Consider the following 19,779-nt stretch of genomic DNA (forward strand, 5'->3'; position numbering starts at 1 on the left):
TTGAATTTGCTAACAGTATAAATGCCAGACGACATTTTTGAGAGAAGTGACAGGGGCTGAAAGTTGCATCTTTCAGCTTTGCAGCTCCTGTCCTCACCTAAATACTTCAGGGTGAGGCAAGAGCCCAGGGAATTGCAGTGACCATGAGGCCCACTGCTGGTTCAGGTGCGGCGGTCTTGAGGACACCACAGGAGGGAGCGCCCACATCTGGGTTCACAGGGCGGGCGGGAACAAGACACTGATGGTGTCCCAGCAGGAGTGACATGGGACCTGAGGTGCTGCTGCACCTCTCAGTGGAATGGCTGTGCCCATTCTCTGTCTTCCTCCCCTCGGAACTCATTGCTGTTAGGGCTGCTCGCCCCTCTGGATTTCGTGTGGAGGAGGAGTATGGACCTGCTGATGCGCGTGTGAAACCGGTTCACTTCCACTGGACCCAAATGAACAGGGTTGGCAGAGGGGAACTTCTGCTGCTTATGATGCGCTGTTTGTCATAATCGTATGTTGTAGTCGGTTCTACTTCGTTAAGTAACTTGTGTGATTATTAGGCGGTCTTGCGGTTTGAATCGCATCTGTAATTAACCATGCTTGTTATTTGGGCGCGTCGTCTTTGGTTGAGTCACACGGGCACTCAGTGATTGCTCACTGGTTGCAAATTTTCGTTGAAGAGGTAACTATGTGACAGATGCTTTCTGATGTTTGTGCAGGATGAAAGCGCGGGTCCCAGATGTAAGGAGTGGGGAGAACACTCATATAGATCAGCGATTCCCAGCAGGGGGGAGAAGCCTCTCTGGGCACTTGAGTAGCTTCAAAACAAAGCGGTGCTTTGCCTGGGTGCTTTTTTAGTCCTTGTCTTTGTTTTGTTTGATCTTCAATTAATGTTATTAGAAGATGTGAGCTATATCTAGAGTATGGAAAACAGATCCGTTGGATGGTTTCTTCACTTGTTGCTTATGCTGCAAACCTTTTCACTACCAGAAGACCCTCATTTTTAGCCTGGTACTTGGCGGATGGGAGGACAGAGCATAAAAAGGGTCATTGAGAACTGTGTGCATTAAGTGTTTACGTTCATGGCACAACTAAAATCCTGTAATTGCCGTTGCCAATTACAGTTGGAAATAAAACAAAGCTGATACAGCTGTTTTGATCAGATGAGGAAACAGGAAGTGTTTTGAATGCATTGGGAAGAATGAGGTCCCCAGGTATGCATGACCCTCCCTGTCCATGCACGTGTGTAGCTCTCGACCGTGGTTTTGCCAAGCACACTGATGAGCAGTGGAGACCACTGAGGGACTCGAGGATTTTCAGTCTAAAGGCACGCAGCAGTGAGTGCCCCACGGTGCAGACACCTACGAAGGGTTCATTGGCTCAGAGAGCTCAGGGTTGAGGTGGAGGGAAAGACCCATTAATAGGTAGCTATTACAGTTTCTGTCAAGTGAGGGCTGCTGGGGAGCACTAAAGCTAGCATCTAACTTGGACATGGGGGTTGGGAGCTCCAGGAGAGCTTTCTGGAGGCGGTGTCTCAGCTCTGAACTCCAAGGATGAGTAGAAGGTAGCCAGGAGCATTTGGGGTAGAAAGAGCCCAAGGGAATGAGGACGGGGAATCAGGAGGACATCCCGGACGAGGGAAGAGTGTAGGAACAGTGTGGGATAAGGAGAGGAGGGTTGTCTTGAGTCCAGGCTTTCAGTGAGGCTGCCCTGTGGATTGCTGGCAGATGGAGAGGGGAAGTGGGGCGTCTGGGTGGGGGGTTCTGTGCATTCAGTCTCTTACGTCTTATGTCTGGGTGCTGGGGAGCCATGGTGGCATGTGAAGGCAGTGAGGTGGTTGATCTTTTTGTAGACAGACCATTCTGGCAGTATTCTGGCTTGAGGGGGCGGGTCTAGAGGGCGGAACTAGTCAGCAGTGCTTGCCGGAAGCCAGCAGGAGATGGCAAGCAGGGGGAGCAGGACTGAAGAGGGGGTGGGCCACTGGAAGGAGAGAAGCAGGCCGGTGGGTGATCTGGACAGCCTGGATTTACTTATTGCAGACCATCCTGATGGAAATGCTCAACACAAAGTAAAGTTGGATGCTTGCCCGACTTAGATACAAAGGAATTACGGGTTAGGTAAATCAAGTCAGAGTAATAGAATCCGTAACAGACTCTTCGTGTGTTCTTGGGTTGGGGGAGGCCTTTCTGAGCCCGATGGACATGAGAGTCGGGGAAGGACTGACAGCACAGCCCAGGTCACCGTAGGCCAGTTCGTTGGCAAATGGGGATGTCCCAGGCCTGTGTGACGCTTATGGTTGACATCCTATAAAACAGTAAGAAAAAGGCAGACCTCCCAGTTGGGTCTTCCTCCCGTGTCACAGTGGCCGCACGCGGTCCGAGCTCCCAGTGGCGGCGCCATCGGGCGTGGTGGAGCCTGGGAAACGACGCCCAGTTGCTGCTGTGGAAGTGACGCCTCGGGCAGGCCTGCTAACTGTGTTGGTTGTAAGGGGGTGTGGTGACTTCCGGGTGTGAAGCAACACAGTAAAGCTATGTTGTCGGTGCCCTGGGGTCTCAGATGAAGGACTGTCTGTGTGAGAGGAAGCGGGCTTGTTATTTAAAAAGAGCCCTTATCATCAAGAGCCCTTATCTTCGGGAGATGTGAGGGGTGCAGAGAAGCAATCACCTTCTCTACAAGCCCAGAGCTGTGTTGACGAAAACAAACCCATCAGCCTAGTCTCTTCCTGTGTCTTACATTCCTCGCCAAGAGAAACTTGCCTTGGCTGAAAACTATCTCTCAGTGCAGACTTGTTGCTGCTGCTGACTTTTATGGAGTCCTTCTACCCCGTGCCAGGCAACGCGAGCAGGCTCGGGGCCGTCACTAGTCCACTCCTCGGGTGACACTCTGAGCTCAGGCCCTGTTGACACTCCCATTTGATGGCACCACGCAGGTGTGAGTGCACCGTCATTCCCCTTCGCTCTGGGGTCTCTCGGCTGAATTTCAGAGCCTGCTTCACAAATGAAGACCAGAAAAGCCTTTTTTTTTTTTTTTTTTTAATTATACTTACTGGGTTAGTTGTTGAAATTACAAGACCAATACCTACTCTTTAAAAAAATTGTTGAGCAGAGCAGAAGAGTGTAAATGAAACGTGGAAGTCCCATTCTCTATAGTTTTACCATTAAGTTTAGTGGTGTCTTGTACAAGTTTAAAAAACATTGAAATACGTGTGTGTGTGTGTGTGTGTGTGTGTGTAGACAGTATGTACATACACATAACATTTAGCATTCTGTGAGGGCCTTTCAAGTATTTTTGTGTTAGTCGTTTGTATCTGATTCACTATTTTATTTTTAACCTTTTTTTAGTTTTTAAATGTTTGTATTTGAGAGAGAGCACTAGTAAAGGAGGGGCAGAGAGAGAGGGAGACACAGAATCAGAAGAAGGCTGAAGGCTCTGAACTGTCAGCACAGAGCCCTATAAGGGGCTCAGACTCACAAGCCGTGAGATCGTGACCTGAACCAAAGTCAGTTGCTTAACCTACTGAGCCACCCAGGCGCCCCTGATTCACTGTTTTAAATACCCAGTTCATTTTTAGGATTCTGAGTTAGTATGAATTAGAGTATTTCATAAACTAACATTGTTCTATTTCTTAAGATAAAAACAGATGAATGCCAATTTCTAACCCAAATTATGATTTTTTATACTTTTACTTAGACTGCATTATGCTTTTTTTTTTTTTAATCTGTAGGCAGAAATAACTGGTGTTTTTATTAGTCTCTACATTATCTAATTTTAACAGGATTAAGATCTGAGCAGAACAGTTACATTAAGATTTAGTTCTAATTTTTAAAGACTCATTTTAGTTTGAAAAGCAATTCATATCTGCAGAGGACTTAACAAATGGAACACCCAGTTGCAGTGCAGCTGCCCTTTGAAAACAGAGCCCTGGGTGATTAAGGGCGGGTGAGGGTGGCGTTAGAACGTTTGTTAGGCGTGCATGCACGTCCTGGGGCCACTGTGGGCCTGCCTTGTGCGGCAGGAGCCCCGTGCCCTCAGCACAGACCGTCCCTCTGGGACGGCTCTTGTGGCAGATGGCGGCGTCTGGAGCTGCGCCCAGAGCTGGGAGGAGAGTCTGTCACTGTCCCCTTTGATTGCCGCTGTCCCTGTGGACAGGTCATGGACAAGAGCCGCCAGTTCTGACCTTTGCCTTGGGGAGAGGGCCGCTTTGCACAGGGGTGACGAGGTGGACCCACGGCACGTTGTTTCTGGGGATTTCCGATCGGAAAGCTGCACTGGTCTGTTCCGCTTGGGCTCGTTGAGTCTCAATCCACTTGACCTGTCCATCTCTGTAGACAGTGCTTTATACACCGTTACCGACTGGGTGGTGCAGTTGTGGTCTGTAGGGTGAGAGGAGGTTCTTGTCTCCAGTTTTTCTTTAGAACGGATAGCGTTTCCTAACAAATTATTGTGTGCTGATATTTCAGAGATATTAGTTTTTTCTGTCTCTGGCTTTGCCTTTCGCTTGAAGCTCTGTTTTCAACCTTGTGTGACTTGTAATTTTCATGATTTTTCAGGCATGTTTTCTGGATGGTTACTAGATTAGTACGGACATTCTAAATAGTAAAAATTCAAATTATATGTGTTCATAGAACTAAAATTCATTCTTTTTAACAAATATATGTATTTAAATATATATATATATATAAATATATTTTAGAGAAAAAGAGAGTGAAAGTGTGCGTGAGCTGGGTATCGGGCAGAGGGAAAGAGAGAGACTCCCAAGCAGGTTCCATGCTCCCGCTTCCACAACCCTGGGATGGTGACCTGAGCCAAAATCAGGAATGGGATGCTCGACAGACTGAGCCACCCAGGTGCCTCAAGTTCATTCTTGGTTAAAGCATCGAAGGACAAAAACTAAGCTTTGTGTTTTCATCTCTATCATATGATATCAATATAACCATATGTACTCAAGAGGCATTAAAGGAGAAGCATAGTGTAACTTAAGAGTATTTTATTTATTGATTGATTGATTGGCTTCTTGCCCAGCGCAGAGCCCAGTGTGGGGCTCGAGGTCACAACCCTGAGATCAAGACCTCAGCTGAGATCAGGAGTCGGATACTTAACCGACTGAGCCACCCATGTGGCCCTTAATGGTAAAAAAAAATTTTTTTAATCTGATTTTAGAAGCCTGCTAAGAACTGCATGTTTATAAAGATACTTAGTTCCTTAGGTTTGTAGCCAAAGTTCAGCCTAAACAGAGGACCTGTCCTTTGCCTGTGTGTGCTGACTTGCATGCTGTCTTAGCCACTCGGCAACCAAGAGCAAGGGAGACACTTGGGGTGATGTAGGGGCGTACTCCTTCCCGCTTGCACAGGACGCTCTTGGCCCTCTGTCTCCTGAGCTTAGAAAGCTGCCCCTTCTGAAGAGGCTTCTCTTAGTAGGGCAGAGGAGGCCCCTCCTGCACTGTGGGGCTCTTACCCAAGCCCCCTCGTGCAAATCTGCCAGGCGGGACAGCCTGGGGGAGTCCTGCGCTGGGGCTCTGGGCCTGCAGATGGGGCCCGATAAGGCCCTAGCAGTCAGCACAGGACACTTTGAGAAGGGAGCAGCCTGGAAGGGACTGGGGAAATGAGGGCAGTGGAGCCTGGACCGTGTCCCTCTTTGTAGCACATCTGTTTGCAAAATGTCGACCTCAAATTCTTTCCAGGGTTTTCTGATGTCATTGAAGACGTTTCCAGTCCGCTTTTTCACCTACTGTTCGTGTGATTTCCCTTGGGTCTCAGGCTGAGCCTGGTGGGGGCAGGCTTTAAGGTTACGTGTGGACTTGACTTAGTGATGGAAATGGAAGCTGGGAACAGCATTTGGAAAATGCTTAGCACTTAGGTTTAGTTATCAGTGGGTCTAGTATTGGAATTGCTGCTTTGCTGTCACGCGTTCCTATCCGCTTCTGGGAGAGGGCTGGCCTCGCAACCTGTCGACTCCGGGCTGGAGCTGTCCGAGCTGCCTGGTCGACTTTGTGTTTTATTTAGGCTGGGGGTTGAGTGCATCTTCCACCTCTAGAGTTGCTAACTGAAGAAAAACAATCTGGTTTTTATTTTTTTAAACCTTTTTTTTTTTTTTAACGTTTTTTATTTATTTTTGAGACAGAGAGAGACAGAGCATGAACGGGGGAGGGTCAGAGAGAGGGAGACACAGAATCGGAAACAGGCTCCAGGCTCTGAGCTGTCAGCACAGAGCCTGACGCGGGGCTCGAACTCACGGACCGTGAGATCATGACCTGAGCCGAAGTCGGCCGCTTAACCGACTGAGCCACCCAGGCGCCCCAACAATCTCGTTTTTAAAAGGTTTAAAATACAGGCTATCTGACTTTATTCTACAAAATACTAAAGCTAATATCTGAGTGTTTGTCATGGTCACTGCCTTACATGCGTTATTTCATTTAATCCTTTCTGCTTTAGGGGCGCCTGGGTGTCTCAGTCGGTTGGGCGTCCGACTTCGGCTCAGGTCATGATCTCACAGTTCGTGGCTTCGAGCGCTGCCGTCGGGCTCTGTGCTGACAGCTCAGAGCCTGGAGCCTGCTTCGGATTCTGTGTCTCCCTCTCTCTCTGACCCAACGCCATTTGTGCACTCGCGCGCTCTCTCTCTCTCAAAAATAAAAAAAAATTAAAATCCTTTCCACTTGATTTCATTTTCATCGTGTAATTATTTTTAATGCTCACATTTCATGAAGGGAACTGAGGAATACTTTCAGTGTTCTGGAGCCATCGTACGATCTGTTTGAGAGGGAGGGAAAGAAGGAAAGAGCGGGGTCGATGGAGGGAAGGAGCCAGATAAATCTAGTAACATTAACCATCACCTCCAGTAATTCTGTTCTGCAGTGAGCTTGGGAGAGGGCCGGAATCACCCCTCCCTCTGGAGACTGACCAGTGCTGCCTCCTCGCACGTTCTGCTGTGCAGGAGTTTGACCCTCGTGTGCTTCTCCAGGGAGAAGTGGTTTTCTGGGCTGTGGAGTAAGCAGTGGCAAAAGCACCTCCCTGGGCCACGGGTCTGATTAAGCCGGGGCCAGACACTGTGTAGAGTTTTAGACTTAGGTGCATCTCACTGAAAAGCATGATGTGAAATTCACGTGATTATAGGAGTGGGTGGGAAAAGGGCCCACTTAGTGGTGAGCGACCACACCCTCACCCTGGTGCCGTCGTAGCCGGGGAGCCGTGAGCATCCTGGTGTGTCCTCCACCGTCCCCTCCTGTCTTTCCTCCAGAGCCAGGCTGCCGGCTGTTCCTAGAGCCTGGCGTCTGTCCACACTGGCACCCTCTTGAGGGTGTCGTGTTCGGGCATTTTGTTACGTTTGTATCTGCTCTCATCAGACGTTTCACCCAGAGTCAGCCAGCGGGTCTGCTGCTCCCCAGGTTCCCTGTCCCTCTTCTCACCTGTCGGATTTTTGACACCCTCTGCTGGAATCCTGTCATTCCTAGGATTCCTGCCACAGGCAGTAGCTGTGCATGGTTCTGGGCTCGAAATTATTTCAGCGACAAGAAGTTAAATTTATTTGCAAGTTGTGTCATAAGGCCTACGTTAAACCTGGCTACAGGTGGGATGGCTCTCAGCTTTGTCGTCGGGCTCGTCGAGTGGTTCAAAATGGCGGTAGCTGGTCGTCCACCCCTGTTAGCTTCTGGAAACACCGTTTGTCGCGCATTAGAAATTAGTGTAGTTCTTGTAGTGGGATAAAAACGTGAGAACATGTAAATGTAACTTCTCAAGTAAGGCTGTGAGTTCTTGCGTATGCCCTCGCCAGGGCCCGGAACTGCCCCCTCTGTGCTGAGTCACAGGCTGGAGCCCCTTCGGCCCTCAGTGGCCTTGTCAGGAGGAGAGCCGCCCCTGCTCCCCGCTTGGAGCCTCCCACGTGTCAGCCGCCGCAGTCAGCCAGTGGGGCCGAGCTCGAGCTGGGACCGAGCCCAGATCTGCAGGCCTCCGCCCCTGTTCTCAGCTGGATGCTCTCCTGTCTGTGCGTCCTGATCTCTGAGGTGACTGTTCAAGTACTTGCCTGGGGCGGGGCGGGGCGGGGGGGGGGGGGGGGTTCTGCCGTTCGTGTTTGTCACACTGATTTCTGTAAACTTCAGGGAAATGTAAGCCAACCCAAGACACCGTTCACTGAGGATGTATCAAATACCAACCGTAGCACAGTTGGTGGAAATTAGTGATGATGGTAACTTGACACTGAGGTTTAATAATGTCGGTAGAGCAGGTATTGGAGACTGTTAGGGTGAAAGGTCACTGGGAATGAAGTTGGAAAGTTTGGGTTTTGTTAATCATTGAGTGAGAGGGAATAAAAAAGTTAGTCCGTTTCCACCCTGGAGAGTGAGAACAACTATGGGGTATTTATATAAGCGTTTCATGGTTGCTTAGTAAGTTCCTGGTGCGAGTTGGGGTAGTCAGAAGCCGAGGTTACGCTGCGGGGCGTGGCTTGGGATCCGCACCGGCAGGTGAGCCAGGCAGGTGAGCCACGCTCGGAGGGCTGCGGGGACAAGGCCGCCTGGCTGTGCCCTCCTGCCGCGCCCGAGCCCGGACTCTGGCCTGGACTCCCACGTGGGCCGGAGGCGACTCTAGGAGGTCGGGCGGGGGAACGCGTCGTGGACCGCCCGCTGTAAGTGGCCAGAGGTCATTTGTCTGTAGCCCGAGGGTTAAGTGCGTGTTTAGAGGGCCAGATAACGTGTTTGTTCCGTGGGCCAGTAGACCGAGTCCCTGAGAAGCTCTGAAGAGTGTTGAAAAGTTTTTTACATGCAGGAGTTTTGTGTGTTTGTTGACATTAGTAGGCACAGTACAATTTTTATAACATAAACAATGCTTTTTATTTCTGTGGTTCTTAATCCTTTAAAGAATATTTGGATTGTTAGAAAATGGTGTGAATTGAAGTACTTTTGCTTTGGTTTATAGGAGACCGTCATTTACACATAAGTATTTTTTGTCCAGGCTGGTCTGTATTTTTAGTTTTATCTTCCTTAGATTTTTCAACAATGGGTTATGATTCACATTCACTACTATGAGGTGTGTTTTTTGTTTTGTTTTTTTTTTTAATTTGGAGGGTGTGTGGTGAGTGTGTGTGTGAGAGAGAATATTTTTAGCCAGAGGAAAGTTTGAGTCATTCCAGGGAAATTTCGATGACAATCTGAAAAACAGGGTGCTCAAAAATGTGTTTTTAAGATTTTATTTTTTATTATTTATTATTTGTTTGAAAGCGGGCTCTGCGCTGACAGCAGAGGGCCTGATGTGGGGCTCGAATGCGATGAACCTCGAGATCATGATCTGAGCTTAAGTCAGTCGCTCAACCGACTGAGCCACCCAGGTGCCCCTTAAGATTTTACTTTTAAGTAATCTCTACACCCAGTGTGGGGCTCAAACTTACGGCCCCAAGATCAAGAGTCGCATGCTCTACCGACTGGGCCAGTCGGGCGCCCTAAAACTATTTAATTAAAAAAAAAAAGTTCTTTTGGGGAAAAATAAAAGTGTAAGCAGTGCCTTGAGCTCGTGTGTCGATCAGCCTGCCGTTTTCTGGTTCTGAGGTGCTTGGAAAGGCATGAGCATCTGTGATAAGTGCCTGACCGGGGACCGAGGATCCCTTCTATTTCTTTTTTAGGTAGTTTGTTTTGTCTTGTTTTGTTTTCCTTTTTCAGGAACCTCTACGCCCAGCGTGGGACTCAAGCTCACAACCCGGAGATCAAGAGTCACGTGCTCTTGGTGCCCCAAGAATCCCATCTATTTTGGTCAATAACAACGAAAACTTACTACATAAGAAAGAGAACATCTTGACACCTTTGAGAATTTAGAAATGCATTTTGAAAAGGGTCTGAGTCACTTTCTGTATTCTTCCGAAGGTGCCCCAATTTTCATAACTATGAGTGAGTTGATCTCGGGTTTCCCCTTTACTCCCAGGGTATGTTGCTGTAGGAAACTACGCCTAACATAAGGGTTTGTAGCGATGAGAAGACTTTGTCTCCTTTGTCTAAAAAATAAAAAACAAAGAACGACTAGCTTTGTTTTACCGAAATCTTGGTGGTGACGTTTTGGTCACCGACTATGTGCCGTGGGTTGGCTGTGACAGACAGCGCTTCTCTGTGTTTCTACCCTCCTGACACCCTGCATTGCTTTCTCCCCCACCTTCTGCAGTATGAGACCGTGACCATGGACTTTTCTCGGCTCCACATGTACACCCCTCCTCAGTGTGCGCCCGAGAACACTGGCTACACGTACGCACTCAGGTGAGCGTGCCTGCGTCCCGTCGCCCTCCCGGTCGCCTCCTGCCCCTGAGTGCCGTGGATTTGTGGGCGCTTCTGCTGCTTGCAGCCACACGCTGTCTTCTGAAAGTGAAAATGTCTACGGAGTTTATATCGTACCATGGCTTTGCAAAACTGCTAAACTGACATGGAAATTGTGAGGTGGTTTTGGAAACCGAACATTTCTGATGACTCAGGGATGAGTCATTGCAAATGTACTGCTCTTTCCGACCCCACCCAAGTGGCTGTGGTCTCTAGAATAAATCTTTGTGGTTATGGGTAGGGCTTTGTGATTTATACTGATGGCCGGCTATTTTAAAGTTAGTAGAAATAACCTGGAAAATGATTTGCCTTTGAGAGGAGGTATCCTAAAGAGAATTTTGACGAAGCCCGGGGTTTGAAGAACATGGCTTCTCTCAGATGCGAGAGAATTTTCGGTTTTTATTCCGACATGATACCGAAGTTCACGGCTAAGTCTGAGCGTTGCCGACTAGCCCTTCGCGTGTCTAGTTCGCCAGGTAGGAGTGATTATCAAGATGGATTATAGAATCTGGGATTGTGCCGGGCGGGTTAGGGTTTGGCGGTTTAGGAAAGCTGTTGTGGGGGTGCCTGGGGGGCTCAGCGGGTTAAGTGTCCACCTTCAGCTCAGGTCGCGATCTCGTGGTTCACGGGTTCGAGCCGCACGTCAGGCTCTGTGCTGACAGCTCGGAGCCGGGCGCCTGCTGGGGATTCCGAGTCTCCCCCTCTCTCTGCCCCTCCCCTGCTCACGCTCTGTCTCTGTCTCTCTCTCTCTCAAAAATAAACACTTCAACGATTTTTTTAAAAATAAAAAACACCTGTTGTGTTCTGGAAAGACCTTTAAGGCACACGAGGAAAATGCTCATGTAATTTTTTTCAATGACTTGTCTTCTAAGAGGGAAAAATATAATTTAAAACTTAAGAAAATCAGAAGGCATTTTAACAAAGATGCTTTTTCTTCTTAATTTGAGAGTGAGTGCCTGAGCAGAGCAGAGGCGGGGCGGGGGGAGAGAGGGCGCATGCACAGGAGAGTATCATAAGCAGGCTCCATGCTCAGCATGGAGCCCAACGTGGGGCTCAGTCCCACGAAATCAAGAGTCAGATGCTCAGACGACTGCGCCACTGAGGCGCCCCTGGCAAAGATGTTTTTGCAGCGTTTTTAACAGTGTTTTTTAACAGTGTTAGTCAAACGTCACATTGAACGATTGCGGTTTTATTCACGATTCTGGATCATTGACTGTTTTTGTCAAAAGTTCTGAAATATGTTAGAACAAAGGGAGTGGGCCAACTCAAAACTGTTCCTTGTTCTGTATTGTGGAGCATAAAAATAATTATTCTCGGTTAATTATTTTTAGCTTTTATAACCTATTTTAAATACAGTTTTTTAAAAATGCACACGTGTGGGTCTCTGCACCGGGAAAGCCGCCCGCTAATTTCGGTGCACGCGGCCCTCCTCCAGTGAGATGTGGGCGTAGACGCGGAAGTGTGGGCCGACCGAAGTGGCAGAGGCGGCCGGTGTGCTTGGTGCACCGTGCTGGGAACTTAGACTTGGAGGGCAGTGGGAACCCGGCAAGGGCGTTAGGCCGGGAGCCGCGTGACCAGGCTTGTGCTTGGAGGGACTGCAGCCTGCAGGGGTGGGTGGGGTGGGTAGGGCGGGTGGGGGCGGCCCGGAGACCATGGCGGGCCCCGAGGTGTGACTCTCTGGTGGCCTGTACAAGGGGCCCGGCCCAGCTTGGGCGGCTGGGGTGGAGATGAAGGAGGGGAGGGCGGGGACAGCGGGTCGGTCTGTGGGTGGCGGGTTCTGGTCTGGGCAGCCGCGTGTAATGCAGGACCGGGCGCCGGGTGGCGGGTCGCGAGGCGAGTGCCCGGCGGGCGTGGTGGATGGAGCCCACGGCTGAGGCCCCGCAGCCCCCGGGGCGGCGGGAGGGGACCTGCCCCTGCCTGTTTGTCTCTGGTCTTTCCACTTGCTTCACCGCTGTGTTCCCCCGTCTTTGAAACCTGCCTGTGCCACCCGGCTCTACCGGAAGCCACCTGACCTCACTGCATGTCCCTCCCTCCCCCGCCCTGAGCCCCACTTTGACGCATGCGCCCACGGCTACCTGGGCCGGTCCTTCCCCTCAGTTCTGGGGACTCTGCACCCCGGCCCACGGCTGTCTGGCCCCGCCCCGATCTTCCCCCTTAGCCCCTGAGTACCCACCTGGAGGGTCCGCCACCATCCTGGTCGGTCCGTTTGTTTAACTGAAATCTTTTCCTGCTGTGGAGACTGTTAGGTGAAAGTCAGGGGTGGTGGTGGTAATAAGCCCCTGTGCCTCCTCCCACCTTCTGCCGTTTGGCGCCGGGCCTCTTCCCTCCCTCTCCGCTAGATTGTTTTGAAGCAAATCTTTACGAGATGCTTGCTTGCTTATTTATTTATTTATGTTTATTTTTTGAGAGCGAGCGAGCATGAGCACGAGTGGGGGAGGGGCAGAGAAAGAGAGGGAGACACAGAATCCGAAGCGGGCTCCAGCCTCCGAGCTGTCACCACAGAACCCGACGCGGGGCTCGAACCCACGATGTGTGAGATCATGACCTGAGCCGAAGTCGGGCGCTTAATCGGCTAAGCCACCCAGGCAACCCTAAAAGATATTGTAAAAACAACTAGCCAAAATACAAGTATCACACCAAAAAGCCCCTGGTAACTTAAAATAACCCCTGATATCTCTGTAATACACCAGACAGTCGGTGCTCCGATTTACCAGATCCTCAGTTTTGCTTGAAATGAGCCTAAGCAGGATTTTCCCATAGTACCCATTTGCTTCCTGTGAGACGGTGGTTAGATGCGGAGGTTCGATCAGTCCCAGGTTTTGTTTGTTGGCATGACTGCGCACTTCCTTCCTGTTGAGGGTGTGCGGAGGCTGCCCAGTGCTGGCGGCTGGGCCACACCACCACTGAGGAGCCCCCACAGCCCCCCACACGATGGGGATGCAGCCACAGGGCCACTGCTTGGGCAAGAGGCAGACTTTCCCAGAAGCCCATCAGAGACCCACTCTCCCCACCACCCCACCCCCCGCCTCACCCCCGCCCCCTGACGCACACACAAACCAGAGGAGGAGACCCAGGTCAGGTGGCAGCCCGTGCCCCGGAGGCCGGCAGCCTGGAAAAGTCCGTGTCTGACCGTGTCAGCCTCCCGTAAGTGCACCGCGGTCTCTGCCACGGAAACCAAGAGAGCGGAGTATTTCGAGGAGGTGGGTCCCGTGCCAAAGTGGTGGGACTGGGACACGGGCCGTGAATTCAGCCCCGTGGGAGGCCATGGGCAGAGGCAGCAGCAACGGGGGCAGGAGTCGGAATGAAACGGGTTGAGGAGTGAGTGTAGATAACTCTTACAACAAGCGTGGCTGGTTGGGAGGAGGAAGGGCCCGGCTCTGTTTAGGGTCGTTTTTCTCCACCGTGGGGACAGGTGAGTGTGTAGGTGCTGATGGTTGGGCACCGCAGGGAGTTTGAAGAGTTCGGAGAGAGAAGAGGTAGCAGCCGGAGAGGGTCTTCTGGAGAGTGGGAGAGATCCGGTCCAGAGTGCACAGGTGGGCGTTACGATGGCACGTGTGCTGTGGTCGGAAGGAGGAGGAAGGGCCACCTGAACGCGGGTCCTTCGTAGGCTCCCCCGAGAGGAGTCCGCAGTTCTCTGGCGTGGCTGGTTTGCTGAGGAGCCGGAGGAGGAGGTGAGGCGGGAGGGAGGAGGCCTGCTGGGGCAGGGGTGGCACCCGGGCGCCACTGGTGCAGAGGGCCGTGGGCTCGGGGGCGTGCAGCCGTCGGCACCATCCAGGGGCACGGCCGGGACTGAAGCACCGACAGGGCAGGGGAGTCGCAGGGTGGGGGTGCTGTGACCATAATCCCGATTGGAGCCCCGGGCGAAGCTGAGGGAGCGCATTGGTGGAGGATCCCAGCCGGTGGGTGACGAAGGGTCAGGGGTCAGATGGGCGGCCACTGGGGTCACACATCCAGGTCAGCAGAACTCGGACCCGTGGAGGTTTGGTCAGATTCCTAGAATTGCCCCCATGTGGGCCTTGCTCTGCCCACTCACCCCTGCCCAGTGGCCAAACTGCTCATTTATGACCACTTAGCTCCGCGCGGCTCTGGCGGGAGGCAGGACCACCTGCCCCGTGGCGCTGCCCTGTTTCGCGCCTTGTGGCTGCCGCGTGTCCGTATTTTCCAGCTTTCAATGGTGGTAGATTTTTTCCTGGCCTTTTAATTAAAAGTGCATCTAAGGGCACCTGGGTGGCTCAGTCGGTTGAGCATCTGACTTCGGCTCAGGTCATGGTCTCATGGTTCGTGGGTTCGAGCCCCACGTCGGGCTCTGTGCTGACAGCTCGGAGCCCGGAGCCTGTTTCGGATTCTGTGTCTCCCTCTCTGTCTGCTCCTACCCCGCTCATGCTCTCTCTCTCAAAAATAAATAAAGATTAAAAAAAGTTTTTTAAGTGCATCTAAGTAACATATTTTTAAAACAACATTTGATTGATGAAGGAACAGAACTAAAAGCTGCTCTGAAGGATTCAGTCTGTTATTTTCTTTGGGGTCTTTCTGGCGTCTCCTTTTCCATCCTAGTATTAGAATAAAGTACCTTAACAGCACACTTGCTAGGGTGGGTCCCCGGACTACAGCGTTGACAGAGGCGTGGGTACTGAATGCATTAGACGAGCGTCCCTGGGTGTGACCAGACAGGTGGGTCCAGACTGAAAGGACCCATTGCCCCGCTTGGTCTCAGCCCCAAAGGTTCCCACTGTTAACAGTTGAAGAGAACTTTCCGGGTCTCTATGACTTTACCTACCTCTGTATGTATGAGAATACATGCTTCTAGGGCTTTTTATGGGGTTCTTTTGTTTTTTAAGTAAGCTTTAGGCCTGACGTGGGGCTTGAAGTCAATGACCCCGAGAGCAAGAGTCTCATGCTCTACTGACCCCATGTGGTTCTGTTTTATAGTTGGTTTTAACATAAATGATAGTAAGATATTTTCCTTTAACAGTGTATGCAGATCTTTCATGATTTTTAACAGCCTCACAGTGTTCTAGAATTCGGATGTATCCCAGTTTATTGAACCATTCCCCTGCTGATGGGCAGTTCCTATCGTCTGCCGTTGTAGTATTCTTGTACTTCCTTCTGCTCGGGGTCTTTCTAATGACACTAACAGGGATCTGGGACACCCTCTGCTGGCAGTGGCACCCCGGGTTCTGTGTTGGAAAGCCGGGACCCCTTCCACAGTGTACAGTATTGTAGCGTCCCCACGTTGGAGCCCCCGGGGCCCGTGGGGTGGGCTGGGAGGTGGAGGTCTGTGCACGTTGGCCGCTTGCTCGCTTCCACACGTTTCTGTCGTGGTCTAGCTTGACCACTCAGAGACACACCTGGCCTAATACGTTTATCGTAAACGTGATCCTGAAAATATTTTTCTAATAAAACATAAGGCTAAAATGCCCTTAGCCTTCTTGGTTTCCTTGAGAGACTCCTGGTTCCTGCTGAATTTTAGACCCTCAGCCCAGTCTGCTCTCCCAGGCAGGAGTGGTTTTCCCTCTCCTTCCCAGGCCTTCCCATCCCTTCCCAGGCCTCCTGGATGCCTCCTTGTGGGTTAATATTTCTTGATTTAGAAAAAGCTGCTAACGACACAGAAGAACGTATCTTTTGATTTAAGATGATTCCATGGAAGGGTATTGAAGTGACTTTGTCATGAGCTTGTCTCTGGCTTTATGGTGAGTTAGACGCAAAGTGGCTTTACGGTTCAGCGTCTTGCCGTTTGCGTTTCTCCTCACAGTGGATTAGATGCTGTGTGGTCACTGTCTCCTGAACTGCTGTGTCAGGCGTGGAGTCTACTGTAAATGCATTCTGATTTTCAGTGATCTTGACACAGGTCCGCATAGTGGAGTTCTTATGAGCGTGTCCTGAAGCAGTTCTTAGGGCCAGCTCTGGAGTGACATATCTGGGCGCCTGGGGATTTATTTCACAGAGGGTGTGGCCAGAGCGTCTGTGGTGACTTCGGCTTTGTAGAAAAGTCATCACGCAGTCATGGCTGTTTTTCAGAATTTGCACTGGAGTGTTATGTGTCCTGTTGATTATTCAGTTTGTTTCAGCAACTTCCGTCAGCGTTATTTTCCTCTGACGAGTTTTTTTTCCTTCTAGTTCGAGTTACTCGTCTGATGCTCTGACTTTTGAGACTGAGCACAGATTGGACCCTGTGTTCGATTCTCCAAGAATGTCCCGCCGCGGTTTGCGCCTGGTCACCACCACCTGTGCCACTGAGGACGGCCAGGCTGGGGACGCTTACTCCTGTGCCAGTAGCACTGCCTCCCTGAAGGACAGAGCGGCCCGGTAAGCACTGTCTTCCTTGTCACCGCACACGCTCTAACAACATGAAAACAAACGTACCAGCTTTTTGGTCTGTAAAACCACACTCTTGCACTTAAGTACACACAGCAGACTCACACTGTCGTCGCTGTGCTGCGGTGAGGACTGAACCTAATTCTGGACCATGTGGCCTGTCTGGCGTGGACGGTCTCGTGCAGGCCACGGTTTCCAGTTTTGCGTTTGCACTCAGACTCGGGCAGGGGCGCGGACACCCTGGAACATGTGCAGTGCCCGTCCACATGGCCGGCCTCGTAGCGGGAGCCAAATGCGGCTGTCCTCTGCTGTCATCCGAGGGGTGCCTTCCGACGATTGCGTGGCACTGTGGCCACCGTGGATGAGCTCTGCATTGTTAACGGCCATGTCTGTGTGTTAAAGTCTGCGTGAACTAACAGATGCATCATGACGGCCAGCCGTTGACTGCGTTCACTTGATTCCTGAGCTTTGCACGTGCCCACCACCACGCGCATGGCCAAGAAGAAGCAGAGTGCACGATCTTTGTGCCATTTAAAGATCGTGTTCTGTGGCTCACGTAAGAATGATGAGTCTCCGATGGAAATGGTCGTCTTTCACTCAGGAATGGGGTGGTTGTGTTAGAAGAGGCGGTGAAAGGCCAGCTTGAAGCCAGGTGCCCTGCCAAGGTTCCCACGTGCCTCACACTCACTGTGGGTTGGTTAGAGGATGGGCCCGCGGTTCGGCGGGCTCATGAGCGGTCGTGAGCGCACCTGAGGGCTCCAGTTGGCTCCACGGGCGAGACGGGGCCTCAGCTGCCTGGCCTCGGCCCGCCTGTTTCTCTGCCACCGGGCGACGCCACGATCGGTTTCCTGATGTGCTGTGTTCACGTGCAGACTTGTGTTCCTGTCCCCCCGCTGCTCGTTCCCTTGAGGGAGGTCCTCTCCCTGCCCCAGCTCGGTGCTTGGGGCTTTGTTGTCTGTGCCAAACAGGAGGACAGAAATGAGGCTACAGCCTTTCCTCGCTGTCCTTAATGCAGGGCCGGCTTCACCGGGGACCCCGAAATAGTGCAGGATGTGCGTGTCTGTGCACACATTTGTTCTAAAAAGCAGAAGGGTTAACTTTATACGTCATAATTTTTGTCGTTAAGTCATTTTATTAGATTATTTTAAGTTTTAATCACTTTGGGGTCATTGGGCCTAGAATACTCTGAAAACTGTCCTGTATGTACAATTTTAGAAGCAGCTCTGGGACCCTGGCTCAAGGATTCCTGTTGCAGGTTAATAAGCGTTTCATTACAGCAGAGAAGACATAAGGAAACGTTGCCTTAAAAATACTACGTTCTTAAAGATTTTGTATCGGTAAAATACAATCGTTTTGTATTTCTGAGAAGTCTGTCAACTCGTCCCTTGTGTTCCTGTCTTCTTAGAACTGCAAAGCAGCGCAGAAGTGCAAGCAAGCCGGCTTTTAGTGTCCACCACGCCTCCAGGCAGGTCGTGTCCTCGGCCGTGGGCCAGGGCGGCGCCGGCTCGCTGTCAGGTGCGGCCTGTGTGCGGCCTTCTGTGCTGGATGAGTCTCTGATCCGTGAGCAAACCAAAGTGGACCACTTCTGGGGTGAGTTAGCTGCTGTTGGGTTCTCAGGTTGTCTTGGGGAGGAGGGAAGTCCCGGGCCAGGTTGTCCCTCTGCCCCATATAGGGTGGGAGGAGCTCCTAGAAGATGCAAGGCATTCCTCCAGACTCAAATACAGAATGCGGGCGGCGGCTTCCCTCTGCCGCTTCTGCTGGCCGCGCGCACGTGGAATCGTCTGTCGTCTGTCGTGACGTGGAAGCTGAAGCAGTCTGGTAGTAGCCTGAGAACTCTCCTGCTGAGGGCATTACTTGTGTAGGCTGGCTGAGTACAGTTGTCACAGAGGTTCACCGGTGCGGTTTCAGGTTCAGACGGCTCTGAGCAGCCAGGCAGACACGGTATTTTCGAGTCACCGGGAAGCAGTCCCCGTGGATGTCTTGACACTAGAAAGCAGCGTGGGCTCGTGAGCCCTCTTGACTTTAGGCAGCAACGGTGTGACCTGGTCCTTGCTGCTGACAGTGTGATGGCCACGGGGAGCCGCAGCTTTCAGAGGGACGTGGCTGCTTGCCTGCGTCCACTGGATGTTCACGGCGGCCCTCTTGAGAAGATAAGGAGACCCAGATTAGCTCCCAAAATGTTGTGTGCTAATTCAGGCAAGCCTGGGAGTTGGCGCTCAGCTGGCGAGGGTAGCTCGTAGGCGGCAGAGGGGGTGGACGCCACCGGTGAGGTTTCTGCCTGCCGGTGCTTGAGGGCGCACGTTCTTCTCCCCTGATCCCTCGTCCGTGTCCGCCCTTGGGGTCCGCAGGTGTGGGTGTACAGGTGTGTGTTGTCTGCAAAGATGTGCTTTCTCCTGGCACCGAGAGATGGCGTCTGCATATGTCTGGAGGAGTTTCTGTTAGTTGTAGGCGTTTCAGGAAGTGAATCTTGGCCGTTGCCAAAATGCCGACACATTAACCATTGTAACCTTTACTTTTTGTGCGTGTGGGTTTTGTTCTGATAATTTGAGCTCATGAGCAGACACGCGTATGTGTGTGTGTTTTAGGTCTTGACGATGACGGAGATCTCAAAGGTAATTATTTCAGTTCTTTTTTTAAATACACTTTTCAAGATGGAAGTTTTTGTAGGTATCTGCAGGTTGTGATAAACAGGTTCCGTCTACTTTCTGAAAACTTCAGGGGGAAATAAAGCTGCCGCTCAGGGAAATGGGGATCTGGCAGCAGAAACTTTCAGGAGCAACGGCTACACCTGCAGAGACTGCATCCTGCTCTCTGAGCGCAAGGACACGCTCACGGCACGCTCCACTGCCCACGGACTGTCGTCGCGAACATACTCGAGGGACGAGAGTCGGAAACGTGAGTCTGTCTCTCTCAAAGGTTAGAAAGAGATTGCATGTCCAGATATTTTCTTTTAATGTATACATACGTAACCCTACTTTTGTAGGCCTTTTAGCATCCATCCGCACTACTTTCTGTCATTGACTTGAATTCAAAACTGTGTGATAAAAGTTTAAGAAATGCGCCCAAGGGGCGCCTGGGTGGCTCAGTCGGTTGGGCTTCTGACTTCGGCTCAGGTCATGATCTTGCGGTTCGTGAGTTCAGGGCCCGCGTTGGGCTCTGTGCTGACAACTCGGAGCCTGGAGCCTGCTTCGGAT

General features: G+C 51.3%; 1 protein-coding gene across 14 annotated transcripts in view; it reads left to right on the top strand.

Moving 5' to 3' along the window:
* Nucleotides 1-19,779, top strand: part of SUN1 (Sad1 and UNC84 domain containing 1) — a 54,831-nt gene that overhangs the window by 6,671 nt on the left and 28,381 nt on the right. For 9 of the 14 annotated variants that reach the window (XM_042970964.1, XM_042970968.1, XM_042970972.1 and 6 more), the window contains 6 exons: nucleotides 9,629-9,853; nucleotides 10,122-10,213; nucleotides 16,388-16,576; nucleotides 17,991-18,175; nucleotides 19,171-19,197; nucleotides 19,304-19,480. In XM_042970964.1, coding sequence (XP_042826898.1) covers nucleotides 10,137-10,213; nucleotides 16,388-16,576; nucleotides 17,991-18,175; nucleotides 19,171-19,197; nucleotides 19,304-19,480 — 655 coding nt within the window. In that variant the 5' untranslated portion in view covers nucleotides 9,629-9,853; nucleotides 10,122-10,136. The remainder of the gene's footprint in view (nucleotides 1-9,628; nucleotides 9,854-10,121; nucleotides 10,214-16,387; nucleotides 16,577-17,990; nucleotides 18,176-19,170; nucleotides 19,198-19,303; nucleotides 19,481-19,779) is intronic. The other 5 variants (XM_042970976.1, XM_042970978.1, XM_042970969.1 and 2 more) reach the window with 4 other exon arrangements.

Source organism: Panthera tigris, chromosome E3 (genome assembly GCF_018350195.1).
Source record: "Panthera tigris isolate Pti1 chromosome E3, P.tigris_Pti1_mat1.1, whole genome shotgun sequence".
Lineage (NCBI taxonomy): Eukaryota > Metazoa > Chordata > Mammalia > Carnivora > Felidae > Panthera > Panthera tigris.